Source organism: Oryzias latipes, chromosome 16 (assembly GCF_053564925.1).
Source record: "Oryzias latipes strain Hd-rR chromosome 16, Olatipes_Hd-rR_3.1".
Taxonomy (NCBI): Eukaryota; Metazoa; Chordata; class Actinopteri; order Beloniformes; family Adrianichthyidae; genus Oryzias; species Oryzias latipes.
Genome location: NC_136252.1, coordinates 27,399,735 through 27,418,962, shown reverse-complemented (window position 1 = coordinate 27,418,962; position 19,228 = coordinate 27,399,735). Strand labels below are relative to the sequence as shown.

General features: G+C 39.2%; 3 protein-coding genes across 3 annotated transcripts; 2 read left to right on the top strand and 1 right to left on the bottom strand.

The window, feature by feature from the left end:
• The first annotated feature begins 3,443 nt into the window (after positions 1 to 3,443).
• On the top strand, positions 3,444 to 5,066 carry gja9a (gap junction protein alpha 9a). The gene has a single exon (XM_020710314.3). The coding sequence runs from the start codon at positions 3,551 to 3,553 to the stop codon at positions 4,922 to 4,924; it is 1,374 nt and encodes a 457-aa protein (XP_020565973.1). The 5' UTR covers positions 3,444 to 3,550; the 3' UTR covers positions 4,925 to 5,066.
• Positions 5,067 to 6,140: 1,074 nt separating this feature from the next.
• LOC101175507 (c-Myc-binding protein) lies at positions 6,141 to 8,130 on the bottom strand. Its single transcript, XM_004078304.5, has 5 exons — positions 7,989 to 8,130; positions 7,693 to 7,765; positions 7,172 to 7,220; positions 6,930 to 7,059; positions 6,141 to 6,556 (listed from the first exon to the last, which is right to left on the bottom strand). Exons 1-5 carry the CDS (start codon positions 8,001 to 8,003, stop codon positions 6,509 to 6,511), a joined length of 315 nt encoding a protein of 104 aa, XP_004078352.1. The 5' UTR covers positions 8,004 to 8,130; the 3' UTR covers positions 6,141 to 6,508.
• A 14-nt stretch (positions 8,131 to 8,144) lies between these two features.
• On the top strand, positions 8,145 to 19,045 carry rragca (Ras-related GTP binding Ca). Its single transcript, XM_004078441.5, has 7 exons — positions 8,145 to 9,018; positions 11,534 to 11,737; positions 12,015 to 12,214; positions 14,584 to 14,698; positions 15,116 to 15,258; positions 15,475 to 15,623; positions 16,982 to 19,045. The coding sequence occupies exons 1-7, from the start codon at positions 8,836 to 8,838 to the stop codon at positions 17,134 to 17,136; spliced, it is 1,149 nt and encodes a 382-aa protein (XP_004078489.1). The 5' UTR covers positions 8,145 to 8,835; the 3' UTR covers positions 17,137 to 19,045.
• The last annotated feature ends 183 nt before the right edge of the window (positions 19,046 to 19,228 follow it).

The window sequence follows — 19,228 nt, the reverse complement described above, 5'->3', positions numbered from 1 at the left end:
AGTTGGAGCTACTGATGCTTGAAATATTCATGTTTTCTTTGTATTATTCTGACAAGCGCGTAAATACTTGCTCTCTTCTTCTGAGTGAAAAGCGACTTTAAGAAGCGTAAAGTTGCGCAGCGCCACCTTGTGTACAGGAGTATTTCTGTTTACATTAAGCGCCATCTAATGTCAGGGAATGAAAGTGCATGTTCGCTTGGCTCACCGTCAGCGAAAAAATCGCCTGGGTGTGAACACAAAAGACGTGGCGAAAAACGCTGGCGAATAACGCCTGGCGAATATTCGTCCCGGTGTGTACGGGCCTTAAGACTACAGGAAATTTCAAGGCTACAAGCACTACTACTAACTGATTTTTGTCAACAATTTAGTTTGTTTTCATGTTTAACAACTTTTAAAAATACCAGTTTGTAAACTTAAATGTTAATTGTGCTAAAATACGAAAAACTTTAAACACAAAAATCATGTTTTTGTTGTTTTTAACATGTTCTTGTGGCATTTTTCTGTTGATGATGAAGATGGAGGACCTTTATAAAGAAAATTAAGCTGTTTCGTTTTTCAGATCAATCAGGAGCAGACGGAAAAAAACCTGTTTGAAAAAAAGCTGATCTGTGATGTAGAAAATACCACTGTTCGGCCACTGTTCTGTTCCGCAGCGATGATGGAAAGCGAATGACTGTCGCTTTGCAGAACCTATGCCCTATAGAAAACACATATTTTTGATTTTTGCCTAAAAATGAAATAATTATAGTTATAAGACCTCTTGGAGCGTTTTTAAAAAACATCAAAAGATGATCACAGTGGGTCTTTTCATCGATGAAAACATGAAAAGGAGATTTATCTGTTTGGAAATGGAACTCATTTTGCATCAAACCTCTCATTAAATTTCATTTTTGTTGAGGTCATACAGGAGTCTGAGAGGAGGGATTTAGGGATCAGCGCCAAAGCAGCTTTCTTTCTAACCATGAAACTTTTTGCTCATGTTTAAATCTTGTCTGGTGGTTTCGTAATAGGCAGCTGTATTCAGAACGTAAAACAGAAACAGCCTCAGGATTCTGGTTTGTTACTGAAAGCACTTTGTGTAAACTGGTTTGAATCGATTCAGCTCCACTGAGCTTGAAGAAGCTTCCCTTTTAAGGTCAAAGGGGAAAAGCGTAGAGTTTGCCGACTGCTGCCTAAATTTAAGTGTTCTGACCTTTAAAAAAAAAATAACAGTGAAAATATTACATTTAAATGAATAAACCTGTTGTTAAAACAGAAAATATTGTCTCCAAAAAGCACATTTAAAACACATGACCAGCTGAAGCGACTTCTAAATGGGCTTTTATCCTGAATTCTGTGATAGATTTTTCATAAGTGGTTTTTAATATGTCAAATGCACAGGAGCCTAATTACATTCAGATAAGCAGCAGAGCATGACATCAAACATGTGAATGTATTGATTACTTCACGATGATTGCCTTTTTTATTGATCTGACAAAGCCTGTGAGCAGATGGCCGGTTGGATAAAACGTTCCATGTGAAAGAAGTCACGTTACTACATGAACGTGTTTTTAGCATGAGCTTGGAATCTGAAGTTGCGTTTACATTTCACAGATGTTTTCAATGAGTGCAGCATTCCAGCTTGTCACAACAAAAAGGGCAAAAGTTGTGCAAAGTTATCAAAAGAGAAATGATTAAAGGAGTTATAATTTTAATAGTGTCCTCGCCTTTGAATAAAACATGTAATGAAGTCCAAAAACATGCTTTATACGTAGATTAAGGGCTTTAAATTGTCCCTTAGTGTGGTTGCATGTTACCTAACACTCATACATGTTCATCCACCTTCATTCTTCAGTAGCTGCCAAGGCTCCAGCAACCCTGAACTAGAATTAGCAGGTCTGGGAAATGAATAGAAGTATGTTTTCTAAGTGTGTGACGTATCTCTCTACTTTAATTTACTGTTATTTTTCTGCTTTAGTTGAGTGAAGAACATCCAAACTAATGTGTAGCTTTCTGTGCTCCATATTTATCCCTTGTGCTATCCTAGGCACTTTAAAATTGGGAGTTGGGTCATTTAGACCCACTAGACAGTGCACTGAACCTTTTTTCTTTAATGATTTATGATCTTCACTGGTGTCCATGGATTACAGGAAATCTTTCCACCTTTATCCACCTTTGTCATGGTAGGGAGAACACGTCAATGTAAGGGTGGGGTCATCTAAGATAGCACAAGGGTTAATCATATGTTCATTTTTATCAAGCAGTCACAGCTCACGCTTTGCACTTATATTGAAATTATTCATTTAAAAATAGTCTATAACTGGTTTTATTAACCCCTTTTGTTTGAAACTAGCTCCTAGGTTTAATTGGGTTAGAAAGTACCGTCTGTCAAATGATAAAAACAACCAAATTCCAGTATTGGATTTCAGTTTATGTAATTAACAAGATATTTTTTTATCAAAGCAAAACCTTCAATGTAAAATCTGTTTTTATTTTAAACCGTTTTTTATAAAATGAGACACAGATCTGTTTACATGATTTCATTATCTAGCAATGAGAAGGTAAAATCTGTTTTCTAAGTAGCAGATAAAAGCAGTTTTTTGAATAATATTATTTTCAAATACTAAGATTACCCTTTTAGGCAAATATATAGAAAAATATATATTTTTGTTCATTTGTTTTTTGAAATTTCCTGATAAAACGTATTTAAATAAAAGGTTTCATGTCTGAAATCAGGTCTACAATCTCTTATTTTTAATATAATTTTGGGGGAAAAAATTAACCAAAACATTTAAATGTACAGAGCCCCTAAAAGGACATTAAAAAAGGAAAAATAATCTAAAGAAAAAAAAAATCTAAATAAAATAAAATCTACGGAGCCCAAATCGAAAGTTACCAACTTGTGTGCACCAGTAAGGTTTTTATTTTTATCTTTTTTCACCTCCAATGTCCCTTTAGGGTCTCCAAACCAAATGTTTCATGCAATAATATTAAAACAAATTATTGTTAAAAAATGTAATCTTCCAAATACATTCAATTCCCTTTGAATAAAACTGTTTTACATACCATTTCACACATGTTAGTGTTGCTCAATCTCTCCATCTTCCCATTTTGGGGCTGCTGGGTCGTCTGTAACAGCATAACTATATGATGCAAAAACTGCTGCTGGTATTGATCCGCTCTGATGTGGATTAGTGTTGGATGCTTTCCAGCAAAAGCCCATTTGTCCCTAGCGTCTGTGGAGGTGATGTAGCAGAGACGGGTCACGCAGAGACGGGTCACGCAGGTTTTTGTGACGGGTCGGCCCTCGTGGAGTAAAAAAACGACGTTTGTGGTGATCGTGTCACGGCTGCATGACCAGAGGGGGTTCAAGTCAGCATCGGCAGTCCGTCCATGCTGCTGCACGGTAATCAAATTCCCCATATAAGAAAAAAAAAACAATGCTTCTTTTATCATTTACTCGTTAAAATTGTGCTAAAGTTGGAAGTATGTCTTTTTAAATTTCAGTTTTCTTGTTTCTAATTCATTGTCTCTCTGTTGACCTCTCATCAGTCACAATGGCAGAGTAAAGATGGGGAACTGGAACTTTCTTGGAGGAGTTTTGGAGGAAGTCCACATCCATTCCACAGTGGTGGGTAAAATCTGGCTCTCCGTTCTGTTCCTCTTCCGCATGCTGGTGCTCGGGGTGGCAGCAGAGGATGCATGGATGGACGAGCAGGAGGATTTTATTTGCAACACCGCCCAACCAGGTTGCAGGAACGTGTGCTATGACCGCGCTTTCCCCATCTCCCTCATCCGTTACTGGGTGCTGCAGGTCATCTTGGTGTCCTCACCTTCCCTGGTTTACATGGGCCACGCTGTCTACAGGCTGCAAGCGTTGGAAAAAGAGAGGCAGAAGAAGAGAGCACTGCTGTGGAAGGATCTGGAGTTGGTAGATTTGGATCTGACCAGGAGGACTGAGCGAGAAATGAAACATCTCGATCAGAGGAAGTTAAACAAAGCTCCGCTGAGGGGCGCACTGCTCCGTACTTACGTGGCTCACATCATTGTCCGCTCTGCTGTTGAAGTGGCTTTCATGGCGGGTCAGTACCTCATGTATGGATTCCGGCTCGGCCCACTCTATAAGTGTGAGCGGGATCCTTGCCCCAATGCTGTTGACTGCTACGTCTCCAGGCCAACAGAGAAGAGTGTGTTCATGGTGTTCATGCAAAGCATTGCTGCTCTATCCCTGTCTTTGAGCATTTTAGAGATCATGCATCTGTGCTACAAAAAGATAAGGAAGGTCACACTGGACTTCTGTGCTAAAAAAGGAAAAGAACGTGATGATTTTGAAGCCCAAAGCGATAAAGTTATGCCAATCTGCGGCAGAGCATCTCAGAAGCGAAGCACTCTGTCTGTACAGAACGATATTGAGCTCATAGAGAGAAAAAAATGTTCAAATATTTACCCAGAACTTATGAAAACCTCAATGTTTCTACCTCCTCAGCTTGCCACTCAAAGATTCTACGGTCAATCAGCCTTTGCAGAGCCACGCCCATCCTTCCCTAACTCTCAGATTTATTCTAAAGAGAAGTCAGAAGGTTTTTACCTCCCTCACTCTGGTGACAAAAACAGCCAAAGGAAGAACAAAAAGCCTTCCAAATGTCTACAGAGAGCAGCTCACGCCTCTCTGCAGATGAGATCAGCGAGGAGGCCAAAGGAGGATCTAGACTCTTTCAAATGCGCTCCTGTGTTGGAGGCTAAACGCTCTGACACAAAGTCATATGGAGGCACCAAAGCCAGCCGTGGAACTCCCTGTGATCAAATGAAGGTACAACCAATAAATGGATCGCTTGACGACTGCAGCACGAACTCGGGATGCGACTCATCACTGCCATCCTCAAACTGCCAAACATCAGCAGCAAGTGACACGATCAGCAGGAGAGCCGCAGACCTGCAGGTCTAAACTTTTAGCTGTTGTTTTGTGTTTTTCTTTATAGTTTGATGGATTTATTTATTTTTTATTTTTCATTGTGTTACAAGGGTTGGGGCGGCCGTGGTGCAGCGGTAGGGCGATCTTAATATTGCAGGTTCGATTCCCGCCTTGCACGCCCATGAGTCGATGCGTCCTTGGGCAGGACACTGAACCCCACCTTGCCTCTGGTGGTAGGCGGGCGCCAGTGTTCGGCAGTGGAGCCGCCATCAGTGTGTGAATGTGTGTGTGCATGGGTCTGTGACTGTAAAGCGCTTTGGACCTTGTAGTTAGAAAAGAACTATACAAGTATACACCATTAACCATTTACAAAATAGCAGTTTTCATCTAAACAGAAATGGTGGGGGCCACTTTTAAACAGTGACCCAAATATAGATAGTAACGAGTTACAGATAACTGAAGTCTTTGAGTGCACTTCTACTTTGGTTTGGTGCTAACTATCACACAGATGGCGGCTTTTAATTGGCAATTTAATTTGCAGTTTGCTTATGCTTTTTGCAGTTTAGAATGCAACATCAGTTTTATTTAAGCAGGTGGGCCCCATCCTAAATAGAAAATGACAGATTAAAGTCTCAACTTGATTTTTGGGTCAGCAAAAGCGTGAATAAAATGTAAATGCAACAGAAAATGCAAATACACCAGGGGTGCAGTTTTGCAATTTCTTTTGACACAAAAACACAATGGCAGATTAAAATGCAATTGATTTGTTACTTTAAAATGAATTTCGAGCAAACGAGGAACTGAAAACTAACTTCCATTTTTGCAAATTGCAGAATTTATTTTCATTTGATGGTACCAACAAACATTTAAAATGCAATTTTTATTCTTTATAAAGGTTTTTTAATGCAATCTTAAATTGTGTTTTTTTTTTTTTTGCAAAATGTATCGTCTGAACTGTAAATTGATAACTGAAAATCACTTTGAATTATGGGTAAAAAAAAAAAAAAAAACCTTCCAAAGACCACCATTATCATATTTCTGAGCATATCTAGGAATCTAAAGAAAATAGTTGCAGTTTTATTCTCAAGTTTTGTAACAAAAACCAGATTGGATTTATAGTATGTTACTTTGTTTTTGCTCCTGAAGGGGATTTTGTTCATTTCAGATGAAGGAAATGGATGTAAGAAACCCAAGTGACATTAAAACCCATATCCAGGAGCTTTCCAGTGAAATGACATGGCTCAGGATCAAGAATTTGAATGTTCTTTATTGTGCTAGTGGTAAAGTTTGGTACAAACGTGTAGTCTTAACAGATCTGAAAAAACTAAATGTTGCAGACATCGTTAGAAAAATGTGTTTAAGGCAAAAATAAAACAGTGTCAGCAGTTTAAGATCTCAGCTGTTTAACATTTATTTACCATCCTTTCCCTTTAAGCGGATTTGAACAAAACTACAGGAAAAAATATAAATACAAACAAAGAATAAGTTATTCTGTAAACTGAAAATGGACAAAACGGCACTCAAAAATGTTCTCTTTGTAATGTTTTTGTCTTCAAATTGAAAGTAAAAGCTATTTCAACAAAAGTGTCTGAAAGGTAAGTGCTGTTGGGGCTTCATCTAGGTCGCTGTGCTTCCATTTTCTGACGAAGACTCGTACTGCTGAAGCTAGAGGATGAAGAAGAAAATTTCACAGGAAAACAAAACACAACCAGTAAAAATAGTTTGATATTAAAATAAAACCTACATAGCAAAATATGAAGAAACCTTATACATAATATTTTGTTTTCTTGCAAAATACCTAAAATTGTTTATAAATGTTTGATTTAAACTCAAGTTTTAAAGAACATTATACAAATCAAAATAGTCTGGTTACAATGGAGGCCATTTCATTGCTAGTTCATGAAAAAAATTGGACGCATCTTTCTTGGGAAAGAGCGCCCCCGTGTGGGCTGTGATAAAAATGCAGAGGTCCTTTTTCATTGACACGAATCCTTGCCTTTGGTTCATAAAATCATTTAAAATAGACGATGAAACAAACCTTTGCTTTAAGTTCTTCGTTTTCCTCTGCCAGACGTGCACACCTCTGCCTGAGGTCGATCACCTCCTGCTGCAGAGCCTCAACGTCCTCCGACGTCTGGCCCACGGCACCAAGGTTCTGCTTGACAAATCTGAGAGCGGTTTGTTCAAGAAAAGTCTCCTTCTTACACATCATTATGGTTGTGGTAGGTTAGAGATTTAAGTTACTGTAAAATGGTCAATTCTCTGTGATCAGAAGGATACTCCAGGGCATTAGTGGGCTTCTCCGGCTTCTCATACAGAGACACTAAAACTGAAAAACAGTAGAAATGGTGTTTAGACACTGAGATTAAAAATAATAGTGCATTCAAAGCTCAGAAGAAAAAGAGCTCATCAAGAACACTTGGCATCCTGCTCATTTGTTATAACATTTAAATGAATCTAAATTCTGCACAGCACTATTTTGTTTTTAATCATTTGATCAGATAGTTAATTTTGACATTACAAAAACTAAACAACCACAACCTGAACATAAAGTCACCTCTAATTGATTTTTTTATTCCAACAATCTTGACTGAAATAAGTCAAATAGTCATTCCTGATAATTAATTAACTTGATTCAGGTGTGTAAAAGGTGCACAGATGCTTCACACATATACGTTGGAGCAAATAAAAACTAAAAATAAACTGTCAATACAATTATTTTTAAAATCCCAGTCAATGCAATGGATTTTGTTAAATTAAAATAAACACATAAAATAAAACTTAAAAAAAAAAAGTCCTACCACTGGTGAGACTATCAACAACACCGGCTTTCTCCAAATATCTCCGAAACTGCTCTCTTTTTGAGTCCGAGGCCTGTCGAGAGATTAGACAGTTAAAACCCACGTTTAGCCTGCAGCCTATATTTATTTCTATTAAAAATGGTTATTTTGAAGTTTGGTTCAAACTACGCTTCGCCTGTGTTTACGAAATCAACAGTAGAACTCGCTTGCAGTTAGTCACTCTTTTTGCAAACATAAACTAGTAATTCATATATATATTTTTATATGTATGTCAAAGCTTTTAAAGGACTACTTACTCTGTAATGCGCCATTGGGCTGTATCGTTGCTGAAGTTTCCTTCAATGATTAGGAACCGAGTTATTTGGAATGGACGATTTTAACTTTCGTTTTGACGTTTTTCAACTGCTCTGCCTGTGGAGAGATGCTGCCTTCATGGTCTCATGTAAATATACGGCAAAGAGGAACTCTAGTGAAAGGATTCATTACGTAACCTCATTTTTAATGCGGACTTCAGACTTGTTTTTTCCCCTTGTTTTTTTCAAAGCTACTTATTGTTTGATATGACATAAATAAATATATATATTTTTTTACAAACAGAATGACATTCAAAATTTCGGACCAACCATAAAGTCGCCTCCTTACGCCATCTGCTGGCAAAATCGCTTACTACCATAACTATCGTAATTTGTGTTTTGTTCGTGATTTTTAATCGGCGTCACTATAGTTCAACTACCAAAAAAACACAATTGTGGGGGAAAAAACTAAACTTTATTGGTTTTTACGGTGAACATTGTCATATTTCTCGTTTGACTGAGTTCCAAAGAACAAGAATACAAGTCAGGTGACAGGGACGAACCTCAGAAGAGTGACGGGCTTTTTAGCCAATCACATTTTGAGATGCAACACAAAAACCAATAAGCATAGAGGGGTGGGGCAAACTAGCTACTTTTTTCCTCTTTTTTTATTTAGCGAGAGGAAATCCTAAGATAATATATGGAGTCGTTTGTGTTTCCGAGTCGGGTGAATATTTTTTGTCAAACTAGTCACTTTTAAACGTAAGTTACCCATTGTGTGGCACAAGTACGGTGCCAGGGAGTGACAACTTAGGGGGGAAATAGGGGAAGCTCGTGACGTTGGGTCAAAATGTCGATTCAGTACGAGGTGGAACAGCTGCCTGACAGCTATGGGGTGGCGGACTCGTTCCCCAAAGATTTTGGTTATGGTGAGGAGGAGGCTGAAATCGAGGATAGCCCGACGTCATCCGATAGCAAACCTAGAATCTTGCTCATGGGTTTAAGACGAAGCGGCAAGTCATCAATTCAGAAGGTAAGCATTTATTTATTTGTTTTAATTGTAAGTGCTGCTAGCTTTGGGGAGACGCGCGCATCCTCATGTCCAGACAAGTTAGCTAAGATTAGCAAGCTAGTTTGTTGTTTGTGTTGCGCGTGATGATTGCTATCTAATCTGTCGGCGCGTGCTGCATTAAAAACAACAGTTTTACGAAGCTTTCGGCTACCTAGCCTTTAGCATTAGCCGTTAATTATTGACTAAATGGACAGAGGCGCTCTACACAAATGTATTGATACTTTGCTCGTTAGCTAAGCATGGCTTCGTTTTGTTCCACCTAAGTCTTAAGACTCGGAAGCAGTGATCTGTGGGGTTTTCACGTGACACAAACTGACCGCACCTTTCAGTGCTGTCAGCGTCTGGGTAGAAATCTGTGCTGCTCTTATGAAGAGATGACACTCTGTGCATCTAAAGGAGGACACCTGTGCATTATGTTCCTGCACATATATACTTTCAGCTTTTTTCCGATGATGGATGCTATAAAGGAAAAAATGAGCTCAGAGTTTAGTATTTCCTAATTCAGATCGTTGTGAATCACCTGAAGATATAATCAGAAATGCCATTTTGAGCTTAATTTTCTTTTAATCATGAGAAAAATGAGACCAGAACATGCTGAAAACACAGAAAAGACGATTTTCATTGGAGTGAATCTTTGAAGAGCCTCTTGGGTCCATTTCTCACGCAAGTCAGACTTCACAAAAAAGGCACTGATTTGCATTAATATTGTTGTTACTATTATGATAAATAGAAACAAACTGTTATTTGAATAAATAAAACACAAACATGAAGAAAAAATATCGTTATTAAAAATATGACATAAGTACATTTTAAAATAAAAGACACCATGTACCATATAGTATCATTTCTATGGAGCAAATTTATTAGTAAGTAGTGTAAAATCAGCAGTAAAAAATAAATAAATAGACGATTTGTTATGATTACTGGTTCATCTTACCTAAAAATGTGTAAATCAGAAGTAACTAAGTGAGCCTTACTGTATTTTTCTGATCATAAGGCAAACTTAAAATCCTTCAATTTTTCAACAGTAAGATAAGAAACCTGCCTTATAATCCATCACGTCTCACGAGTTCTGGCTGCCTTTGCTGATCTCCTATTGATTTTCTGTGACACACAACGCTCCAAAATCTGTCAAAAATGTTTTAGTACAACTTTGGTGAACTACGAATGCGGACCGCTTGATTGATTGTTGCAGCATTGAGACTTTTGTTGTAATGAGCCTCGTGGAGTAAAAAGAAATGTTCTATAACTGTTTGTGAATGAGTTTAATAAAGTTGGACTTATTTTGTTTAGGTTTTGAAGCCTGGGGGGTTGCCGACCCCTGGTTCGGATGCTGTTTTACCTTGTTTAAATAGAAAATCCCTATTTCTACATGGAGCTCTCCAGGAACATTTTCTGCTCGTTTGCTTGTGTCTCCAGTCTGTTCTTCCAGTAAATCTGCAGTTTGAGCTGAGAACCATGTGATTTGGCTTTTTGTTAGTTCATTGACCTGTGACCTTTGTAGCTCACACAGCACTTTAGAATAACACCCATTCTTCACCTGTTATTTCCCAGCATTCTATTATTCAAGCCTGATCAAAACTATCAGAGAGAAATTTTAATTTTGATTTGGCTGCTGGACAGTTTGAATGTAGAAAGTGTTGAGTCAGCGCAGATTAGTGCCTCTGCAGCGATTTGCTCTTTTACCTCCTGCTCAACATGTGACATCTGGATGATATGTCCATGACAAACACGTAAAAAAAAGCCCATTTGAACCTTTCTTTACAGTTTGCTGATTAAAAGTATGACAAGAAATCCTTAGGATGGGAAGATAGAAGTTGTGATTGGATAGGGAATTATAGAAAATGCTTGGTAACCATTCAAACAGTTGGTAACTAACAAAATGATTAAAAACAATAAAACATTTTTTCTAAAACCTTTTTTCATCCAAACCCTAAAACATTTCTGTGTGATGCATTAAAGCTCTTATTGTGTAAGGTTTGCACACCCCAATCGTCTGTAGATGTCCTTAAAATTGAAAAATGAAGCCGAAAACAAAGGAGAACTTTTAAAAATCCAAAACATTAGTCCACTACTATAGAGTGAGCTTCAGACTCAAAGCAAAAAGCAGAATATTGACGTGTTCATGGGCGAATCTTTAGAGCTCACTGAGTATAATCAATATTCTGTAAGCTTCCTCTCCTTTTGCTCGGCTCCAACCTTTGGACTGCAGTTTGGAAAGATGAGATGAAAGTGGTAACAAAATGTAACTTTCAGTTCTTTTTGCTCCTAATTTTTCCACGTTACACGTTTCCTTCCTGTAGTTGCTCTGCCTCAAGGAGATTCATATTTTTATTCTCACAATATTCTGTTTTCCTGAGTGTGATCCATCAACATGGCAGCACTGATTTGATTTGATTTCATGCCTGGTCTATTTTTAAAATATACAGAATGCACATTCCTCCCATCCACTGTTTTCTTTTGATTCTCATTTCAGGTGGTTTTCCACAAAATGTCCCCCAACGAGACCTTGTTTCTGGAGAGCACCAACAAGATCTACAAGGATGACATCTCCAGCAGCTCTTTTGTCAACTTCCAGATCTGGGACTTCCCCGGTCAGGTGGACTTCTTTGACCCCACTTTCGACTATGAGATGATCTTTCGAGGAACCGGGGCTCTAATATTTGTCATCGATGCTCAGGTAAGACGGAGACGTAACTTTACCCGAATCCATTTCTGAGTTGTCAGCTGCAATATTATGAGTTGGGGTCAGGAACGTTTGGGGTTTAATAGGACAACTGCAAACACTGTTTGTACATTTTCTTGCTACAGGTACACAGGTTAAAGACTTTACATCTGCATTTGAATCTTGAGATTTAGGAGAGAAATGCTGTTTAGTTCTAGAAGATTGAACTTTGATTGAATGAAGACATGTTTCCCCTCACATCTTGGGTTTTCCTTGACCTCTGCTGCTGCAGGACGATTATGTGGAAGCTCTGGGAAGGCTCCACCTCACCGTGTCGCGGGCCTACAGAGTCAACCCGGAGATCAACTTTGAGGTGTTCATCCACAAAGTGGACGGCCTGTCGGACGATCACAAGATCGAAACACAGAGAGACATCCATCAGAGAGCCAACGATGACCTGGCAGATGCCAGTTTAGAGAAGCTGCATCTCAGGTGAGAGTCTAGAAAAAGACTTTTGTTTTGTTTTTTTGCTCATCATTAGTTTCCAAAAGAGATGCACCCATCCGATATTTTAATTATTTATTTAATTATTTTTGTGGCTTTGATCGATTTGATACTAATAATTTGATTTTGAGTTTCTGCCGATGTCGACTCTATCCGATGCATTTGTAACAAAACATGGAACAAATTGAATACACAAATCCAGATGGCCCCTATTTTTTTATCGCTTTAAACAATCAAGTAAAGTAGTGCAACTATAAACTAGAAAAACATACTAAACTATTAACTAATAGCATTAAGTCTTCATTAGCATTAAGTTTGGTGACTATAGTTTTTGTATCTTCAGAACATTTTTTAACAGATGTGATTTATAAAAAATGACTTTCTTCCTAAATGGTTGTTGTGGCATTAGAATATGATGAGTTTTTATATGACTTCATCATATATTTGTAACTTTTTTTTTACTTTTGATTTTTTTTAAGAGATTGTTTTTTTTTTTAATCACTTTTCCCAGAGTTTGCACTTTCTTGACGGTCCCTTGGCAGCCGTCTCATTGCCGTCTTTTTGTTGAATTAAAAGGTTTCATCAGGAGTTGGAACACTTCCAAACGCTTGAGACTTCTCTCAAAAAAACAATTTAGAGCCTTTCTCTGTTCATTAAAAAAGTAACCTAAACATCAGAAATCTGTGTCCAAAGCAGAAATGAATGAAAACGACTGAAATCCAGGTTCATAAAACCAAGAATCATTGATGAGTCACTTTGGAAAGTAGAAATAGTTTTACAGAAACGCGTAGCGGTAATTCAGCTGACTTAACATGCTTCCTTTAAAAATGTGGACATAACAAAGAAAAAAAAAAAGAGAACCACTTTTGTTCTTGATTGTTCAACCTCATCAACAATTTTAAATGATTAAAGATCATCAGACTCTACAGTGGTGAACATAAATACCCTATTTTATAACCAGGAATCTCTATTTTAATTTAGGTGCTTGTTTTTATTTTATTTATTTTGTTTTGTCTTAATGTAAAGCCCATGTGTTAGGTTTTTTTTAGGAAAAGTGTTATATAAATAAAGTTTGATTTGACCTGAATCAGTTTTAAAATCAATCACACAAGAGTCTCTGCAGAGTTGTTTTTTGACGTGATCTTAAAAAAACTTTAAAGTCTAAAGTTTTGCCAAAAAATCCCCCCACAATTTATCTATAATACTAATTAATTACATTCATTTATTTATAATTTTCCCTTTTTTCAAACTTTGAATAAAATCTAATCATGTGTTTTAAAGTTGTTTTTAGGGTGACATCTTCTGATCACAAAGCAGCAGAAATGGCAGCAAAAAACTGTCTGTCCTCATTTATATATATTTAAGACAAGTGGAAGTATTTCCGAACATATTTTGTCAACTTGTAATGACTCATCTTTTAAATGTCAGCGAGTGCAGCTTCTCCTCATTCAGAAATGTTAAAGTCAGTCATGCTGCTGCCTAAAGAAACCATCTTCTCCTGCAAAAATGCATTGATTTAAGTGTGAAAAAAGGGCGACATTTGTTCATTTATTCAGTCATTCCTTCTTTCCTTCGGACTTCAGATTAAGTTTTATAAATGATACACGCGTCTCACTGAAAAATGTTTCAATAAAACCTTAACAAACTCCTTTGATTCCAAAGGCTGAATTGTTCCTCCTTGAGTTGAAAAAGGACGTGAATTGACATTCAGATGGAGCTGCTCCCAACCTTCTTCCAAACCAAAGAACCACATTAGGGTGAATTTAAAATCAAATAGGACTCGGTTTAAATAAGCAAACGTACACACGTTCACTAAGTGTTTTAGTCGCTTTAAGAAATGATTTCTTCATTCTAGATAAATGTACAAATCAGAACAGAATCACTGAATTGGCTGGACATCAGGTTACATGAAGTCTTTTTCTGTTTTGAAAGAAGCCTTCCTGTCTTCTCTACATGGTCTGAATGCTCCAGTGTTCCTGTGAAATGTCTAGTGTGGTCGCTAATGAACACTGGGGGGTTTAAAGGACCGAGCTCGGGTTGTTTGGACTCCGGACAAAAGGAAGAGAAGAAAACATTTGGCAGAAAATTCAAACCTCATGTTCATGTTTTTTTTGGTTTGGATTTGTGTGTCTGTACATCAGTAACACATCGGCTCGCTTTGTTGCAGTAAATACAGTTGACATTTTACTTCACGTGACAACAAGTCGCGTGTTTGTTTCTTGTAAGGTAGAAAGTGAAAAGCAGCCTTTTTCTATTTCTGATCTCATTAGTGTAAATGTGGTTTTATAGCAGGTTTTTAGGAAGGGTTCCTCGTCAGATTTAGCTGATTTTTACTTCCTCTTCTCCATCCCAATCAGCTTTTACCTGACGAGTATTTATGACCACTCAATCTTTGAAGCCTTCAGCAAAGTGGTGCAGAAGCTCATCCCACAGCTCCCCACGCTGGAGAACCTCCTCAACATCTTCATTTCTGTGAGTAGACAAACCTTCTCTCCTCCCAAAGAGCCTGATTGGTGAAATCTTTCCCTATCCTAAAGCATTGTTAACCTGCTCAGAGGTAATCGAAGCAGTCAGTTGAACCCTGTGAAGCCTCAGTGATGGACCTCAGTTGTTTACAAAGCTGAAACGAGCTAAAAGCTTCTTTTTTTTATATACGACAGGTTAAATTTATACATAACTTCAATAAATACATTGAAATAGATAGAAAAAATGCTTATTTAGTCTTGAAATAATCAAATATAATTTTCTGTAATGCATTTTTCTTGATTAAACTATTTTCTTAGTTACAGAAGAAAATGTAAATAACTAAAATATGAATATCACTGGAAAATAATAAAAATCCCCAACAACTGTACCTTTTCTTTGGGTTTCTTTTTGCATCCCTGATAGAATTCAGGAATCGAGAAGGCTTTTCTTTTTGACGTGACCAGTAAGATCTACATCGCCACAGACAGCTCCCCGGTGGACATGCAGTCGTACGAGCTGTGCTGCGACATGATCGACGTGGTCATCGACGTCTCCTGCATCTACGGGTGAGCCGGTTCGTCTGCAGACGTCTTTCAAAGCGGACCTCCAAACAGTTTTCTGTACACATTTGCAATTCCACATTTGAAAGGAGCCTCCAGGACATGCTGCGGTCCTCATCCGTGCCTCGTCTGGGGGGGGGGGGGGTCTCGCTGGAGCAAGACTTGATTAATGTATAATTAATGACATCTTAAACAAGCCATCCTTTATTTCCCTTTTTCTAGTCTTAGGGAGGACGGGAGCGGTAGTGCCTACGACAAAGAGTCCATGGCCATCATCAAGCTCAACAACACCACTGTGCTGTACCTTAAAGAGGTCACCAAGTTCCTGGCTCTCGTCTGCATCCTACGAGAGGAGAGCTTTGAGCGTAAAGGTGAGCACTCGCCTGCAACATACGGGATGCCAGTCTAGCTTTAAAAACACTTGCATTAACACTGTAGAAGGAGCCAGTGAACAGGAAATGACACTCGCTCTTCAAACTACCACAGCCCTTCGACCATTTATGCAACTTCCATTTCTGAAGTGGAGATAAACAGCTTTGTGCTGAAATGTAACTGTAGTTGTGGGTTCCATCAGTGCAAGGCAGCTTTTCCTTGCTTCAGAATCCACCTGGAATTACAGTCATTGCGCTAGTTCAAAGAGCATCAAAGGCTTTTGAATGTGAGGGCTCAGGATGCTGTAAGACCTGATGACATTATAGGTTGAATAAATCGAAGCGGTCGAAATGAGCTCCCTCTTCAGGGTGGCTGGGAGGTCCTTTAGAGATGAGGCGTTCTGTCACCCCGAGAAAGCTGGGATTAGAGCCGCCGCTCCTCCACAGTAGGAGCCAGTTGAGGTGGCTCAGGCGTTTGCAGACACCAGCAAAGAGACGTGGGAACACTGGTGGTGACTCAGAGATCGAGTCGTCTTACTGCCGGGTAGTAGGGTTGTGCACCATCCGCCCCCGCCACGCTGCGAGTCGACACTATAAGCCGCGGTTACATGTGCAAAATATCCTGATCGGATCAATGGTCGGATCAGAATTCAACCGTGTACATGGGCCCAGAAAAACCTTTTCCGATTATAACAAACCTTCACATGGGTCACACTTGTAGAAGAAGCCAGGTTTAGGAGAGGGCTAGCACGTGCTAACAACATTTAGCCTTTGATGAACATAAAATCCATGCGGGAAATGCTGCAATCTGCAGCTTGGCTGCACGTAAATTTGCCGCTGTGTGAGCTGACGGTCCGAGCTCTGCCCGGACACAGACTTTTACCGGGAGACCCGGTTCTCCTGAGTTCGGTAGCTCGTTCACGTAGAGCTGCGGGACGGATCGCAGTCCAAAGTCTCCCACACATAGCGCACATGTAACAAAGCATCCTCCCCTCCCCTCAAACACAAAGCCATAAGTCCGGCTGCTCTGCTCAGAGACACGGTCGCTCGGTCCACCGGTCCACTTGACTGATCGTGTGCAGGAGCGGACGACTTCTTTTCTATTTTTATTTTTTTTTTGTTAAAGTCACTTCCCTCAGTTTATGCTGGATCCCGGATGAGTCATTAGTTTGGAAATAAAATGAATAAAGGAATAAAGTAAAATAATAATTATATAATAACGAAAAATTAAAAATAGCTTTGTTTTCCTCATCTGAGTTGGAATAGCTGGAGAGCTGCATACATCCAATGTTGCTCACCGTTTTTGTTGCACTGGTAAGGTGTGTAATGTATCGTCTATATTTTTATACTCCCCTTAGGTTTAATAGACTACAACTTTCACTGTTTCCGGAAGGCCATCCATGAAGTATTTGAGGTGGGCGTTTCAGCTCAGCGTCCGGGAGGTCCCAAAGCGCTGGGCTCCCCCTGCAACAAGGCCGTTGCACTGAACGGCACGGCGCGCAGCGCTCTCTAAACACGGACGCCAGGTACAGGGTATATCGGCAAAGACGGATGGAGAAGGGAAAGAGAGAAAAGACTGCTAAACCGGCGCTCACCAGTGCACCAGCCACAACCTCCTGCTCCCAGAACCGGACGCACTGACCCAGGCCTCGAGGAGAGAGTGTGGCAGCAGCACTGGAGCTCAGCCGGGTCACGCTGAGACGGAGCGGGACTCGAGGACTCTGTTTTGGAAGAATGTAACGCTCGGTGAGCAAGTCGAGAAAGCCAAGCAGAAAAAAAGAGCTTCTTTGATTTCCTTTTGCAGGCAGAGACTGTGTTCTTGGCGCCTGATTCCTTCCTGTAAACGTAACAAAACCACATTCTGACCTCTGCTGGAAAGGAGGCGTTGCCCCCCCCCCTCCTCTGTGCTGAAAAGGACGGTGGATATGGACTTCAGGTCACAATCCCTACGTTTTCAGAGACTGCCTTAAGAAGAAGGAGCTTGACCGCTGCAAGCCTCCTCTCATCAACATTAACCTCACCTGACCCCAATTCTGCCCTGAACTTGCTTCTTGGTTCCACTAATGATGGGAAGAGAAGGACGTGAGAGCAGACGGAAAAGGGATTGTGCTGTCCGAGTCATTTGAATGTGTGCAGCCACGTGTGTGTGTGTGTGTGTGTATGTGTGTGTATGAAAGGTTACCGCCAGAACCAAGACTGGGCTCTTTGTCTGCAGTGAATAACCTTTGCAAAAAAAAGAAAGGCTCTTGTCTTTCATCTTGATAACAGCAGCAGCATAATTAAACTCTTTTCAATCACTGAAAGTCATTTTTCTGTCTGCTCCATGGAAAATGATCAACTTGGTTGAAAGAACGAGTGCAGAGTTTAGCAGCTGGAGACGTTTAGTTGATCATAACTCAGGTTAAAGAATAATTTATCAACCGTAGCATCACATTTTATGATTTACATCTCCAACCTGCTAAAATATGTCATCCCTTTCTCTGGGTTTGAAGCCCAGCCCCTCAAATAAAAACCACAAACCGATTCCAGTCCTGTTTACACCACTGTGCCGTTCATGTGTCAACACCACGCTGTAGTTAAAGAAAACAGACCAAACTGTGACAAACACAGAGCAGCACAGGCCTGATGCCTTTATTTTTGTCTGTTGTGTTCCAATCAAGTCCCAGAGCAGCCATCACTTCCAACCTGGACTACAAATATGAATATTAAGCCTGACTCTGTGATTTGAGGCATTTAATGAACAGAGGATAATCTTTTCTATTTAATTTTTTTCTATAGTTTATTAACAGTTGCTAAATTGTCAAATTTTTCTTTTTTAATGACTAGAATTCAATGTAATCAAGACCGGACGTTGTTTTTATCCACAGAATTTTTTTTTATGCGAGATGTTAAAAGCTAGAAATCATGAAAAGCAGAAATGGTGGCCTAAATGGGGGAGACGGTTTTATTTTTTCATTATTATTTTGCTGAGGCACCTTTCTCAACCTGCAGCAACTGTAGCGTTCATGTTGTGTTCTAAATGTGTCACTCTGCCTTTTTCAGCTCCAGATCTACATTTGATTGACAACATGCTCTCTTTATGACATATATGCACATATCTTCAGGTTACCTTTTTGATCTTAATCTTCAAGGTTTGTGACTTTATAAGAGTCGACTGCTTTCGAGACTGAGCCTTAGAACCAGACTTGGAACCCATGTTGTCCTGTTAACTTGATTTTTTTTTTTTTAATCAAATCAGAAACCTATTCAGGGATTTTCTTTAGACTCACTTCGGGAATTTGACTCACATTTCATCTACTTGGTCTTTCTTAGTCCCAAAAAAATAAGTCTGCTTCTTCGTTGTTGCACATCAGAACTGTGATGCATGATTGACTTCATGTGTTGAAATACTGTGTGAAATAAATGCAAAAAACAAAGCAAAAGGTGACTAACTTGATCAAATAAAGTTATTTGGAACTCCACAGTATCTATAACAATATGAAATGCTGATGGGTGCAGAGATGTTAATCAAATATTCAGCTGCTCCAATTACGTCCACCGTTGTGTCATTCCGCAAACAGGCAGTAGGTGGTGCTATAGGCCAGAGAATATGCTCCCCCATCACA

What these genes read in the sequence shown, in the direction of transcription:
- gja9a (XM_020710314.3), top strand. Translation starts at nt 3,551, where the DNA reads ATGGGGAACTGGAACTTTCTTGGAGGAGTTTTGGAGGAAGTCCACATC.
- LOC101175507 (XM_004078304.5), bottom strand. An exon ending in AAGCCCACTAATGCCCTGGA is followed by an intron (nt 7,060 to 7,171) that starts GTATCCTTCTGA and finishes AACCGCTCTCAG; the next exon opens with ATTTGTCAAGCAGAACCTTG. An exon ending in ACGAAGAACTTAAAGCAAAG is followed by an intron (nt 6,557 to 6,929) that starts GTTTGTTTCATC and finishes TTCATCCTCTAG; the next exon opens with CTTCAGCAGTACGAGTCTTC.
- rragca (XM_004078441.5), top strand. Translation starts at nt 8,836, where the DNA reads ATGTCGATTCAGTACGAGGTGGAACAGCTGCCTGACAGCTATGGGGTG. An exon ending in GCAAGTCATCAATTCAGAAG is followed by an intron (nt 9,019 to 11,533) that starts GTAAGCATTTAT and finishes TTCTCATTTCAG; the next exon opens with GTGGTTTTCCACAAAATGTC. An exon ending in TTAGAGAAGCTGCATCTCAG is followed by an intron (nt 12,215 to 14,583) that starts GTGAGAGTCTAG and finishes CATCCCAATCAG; the next exon opens with CTTTTACCTGACGAGTATTT.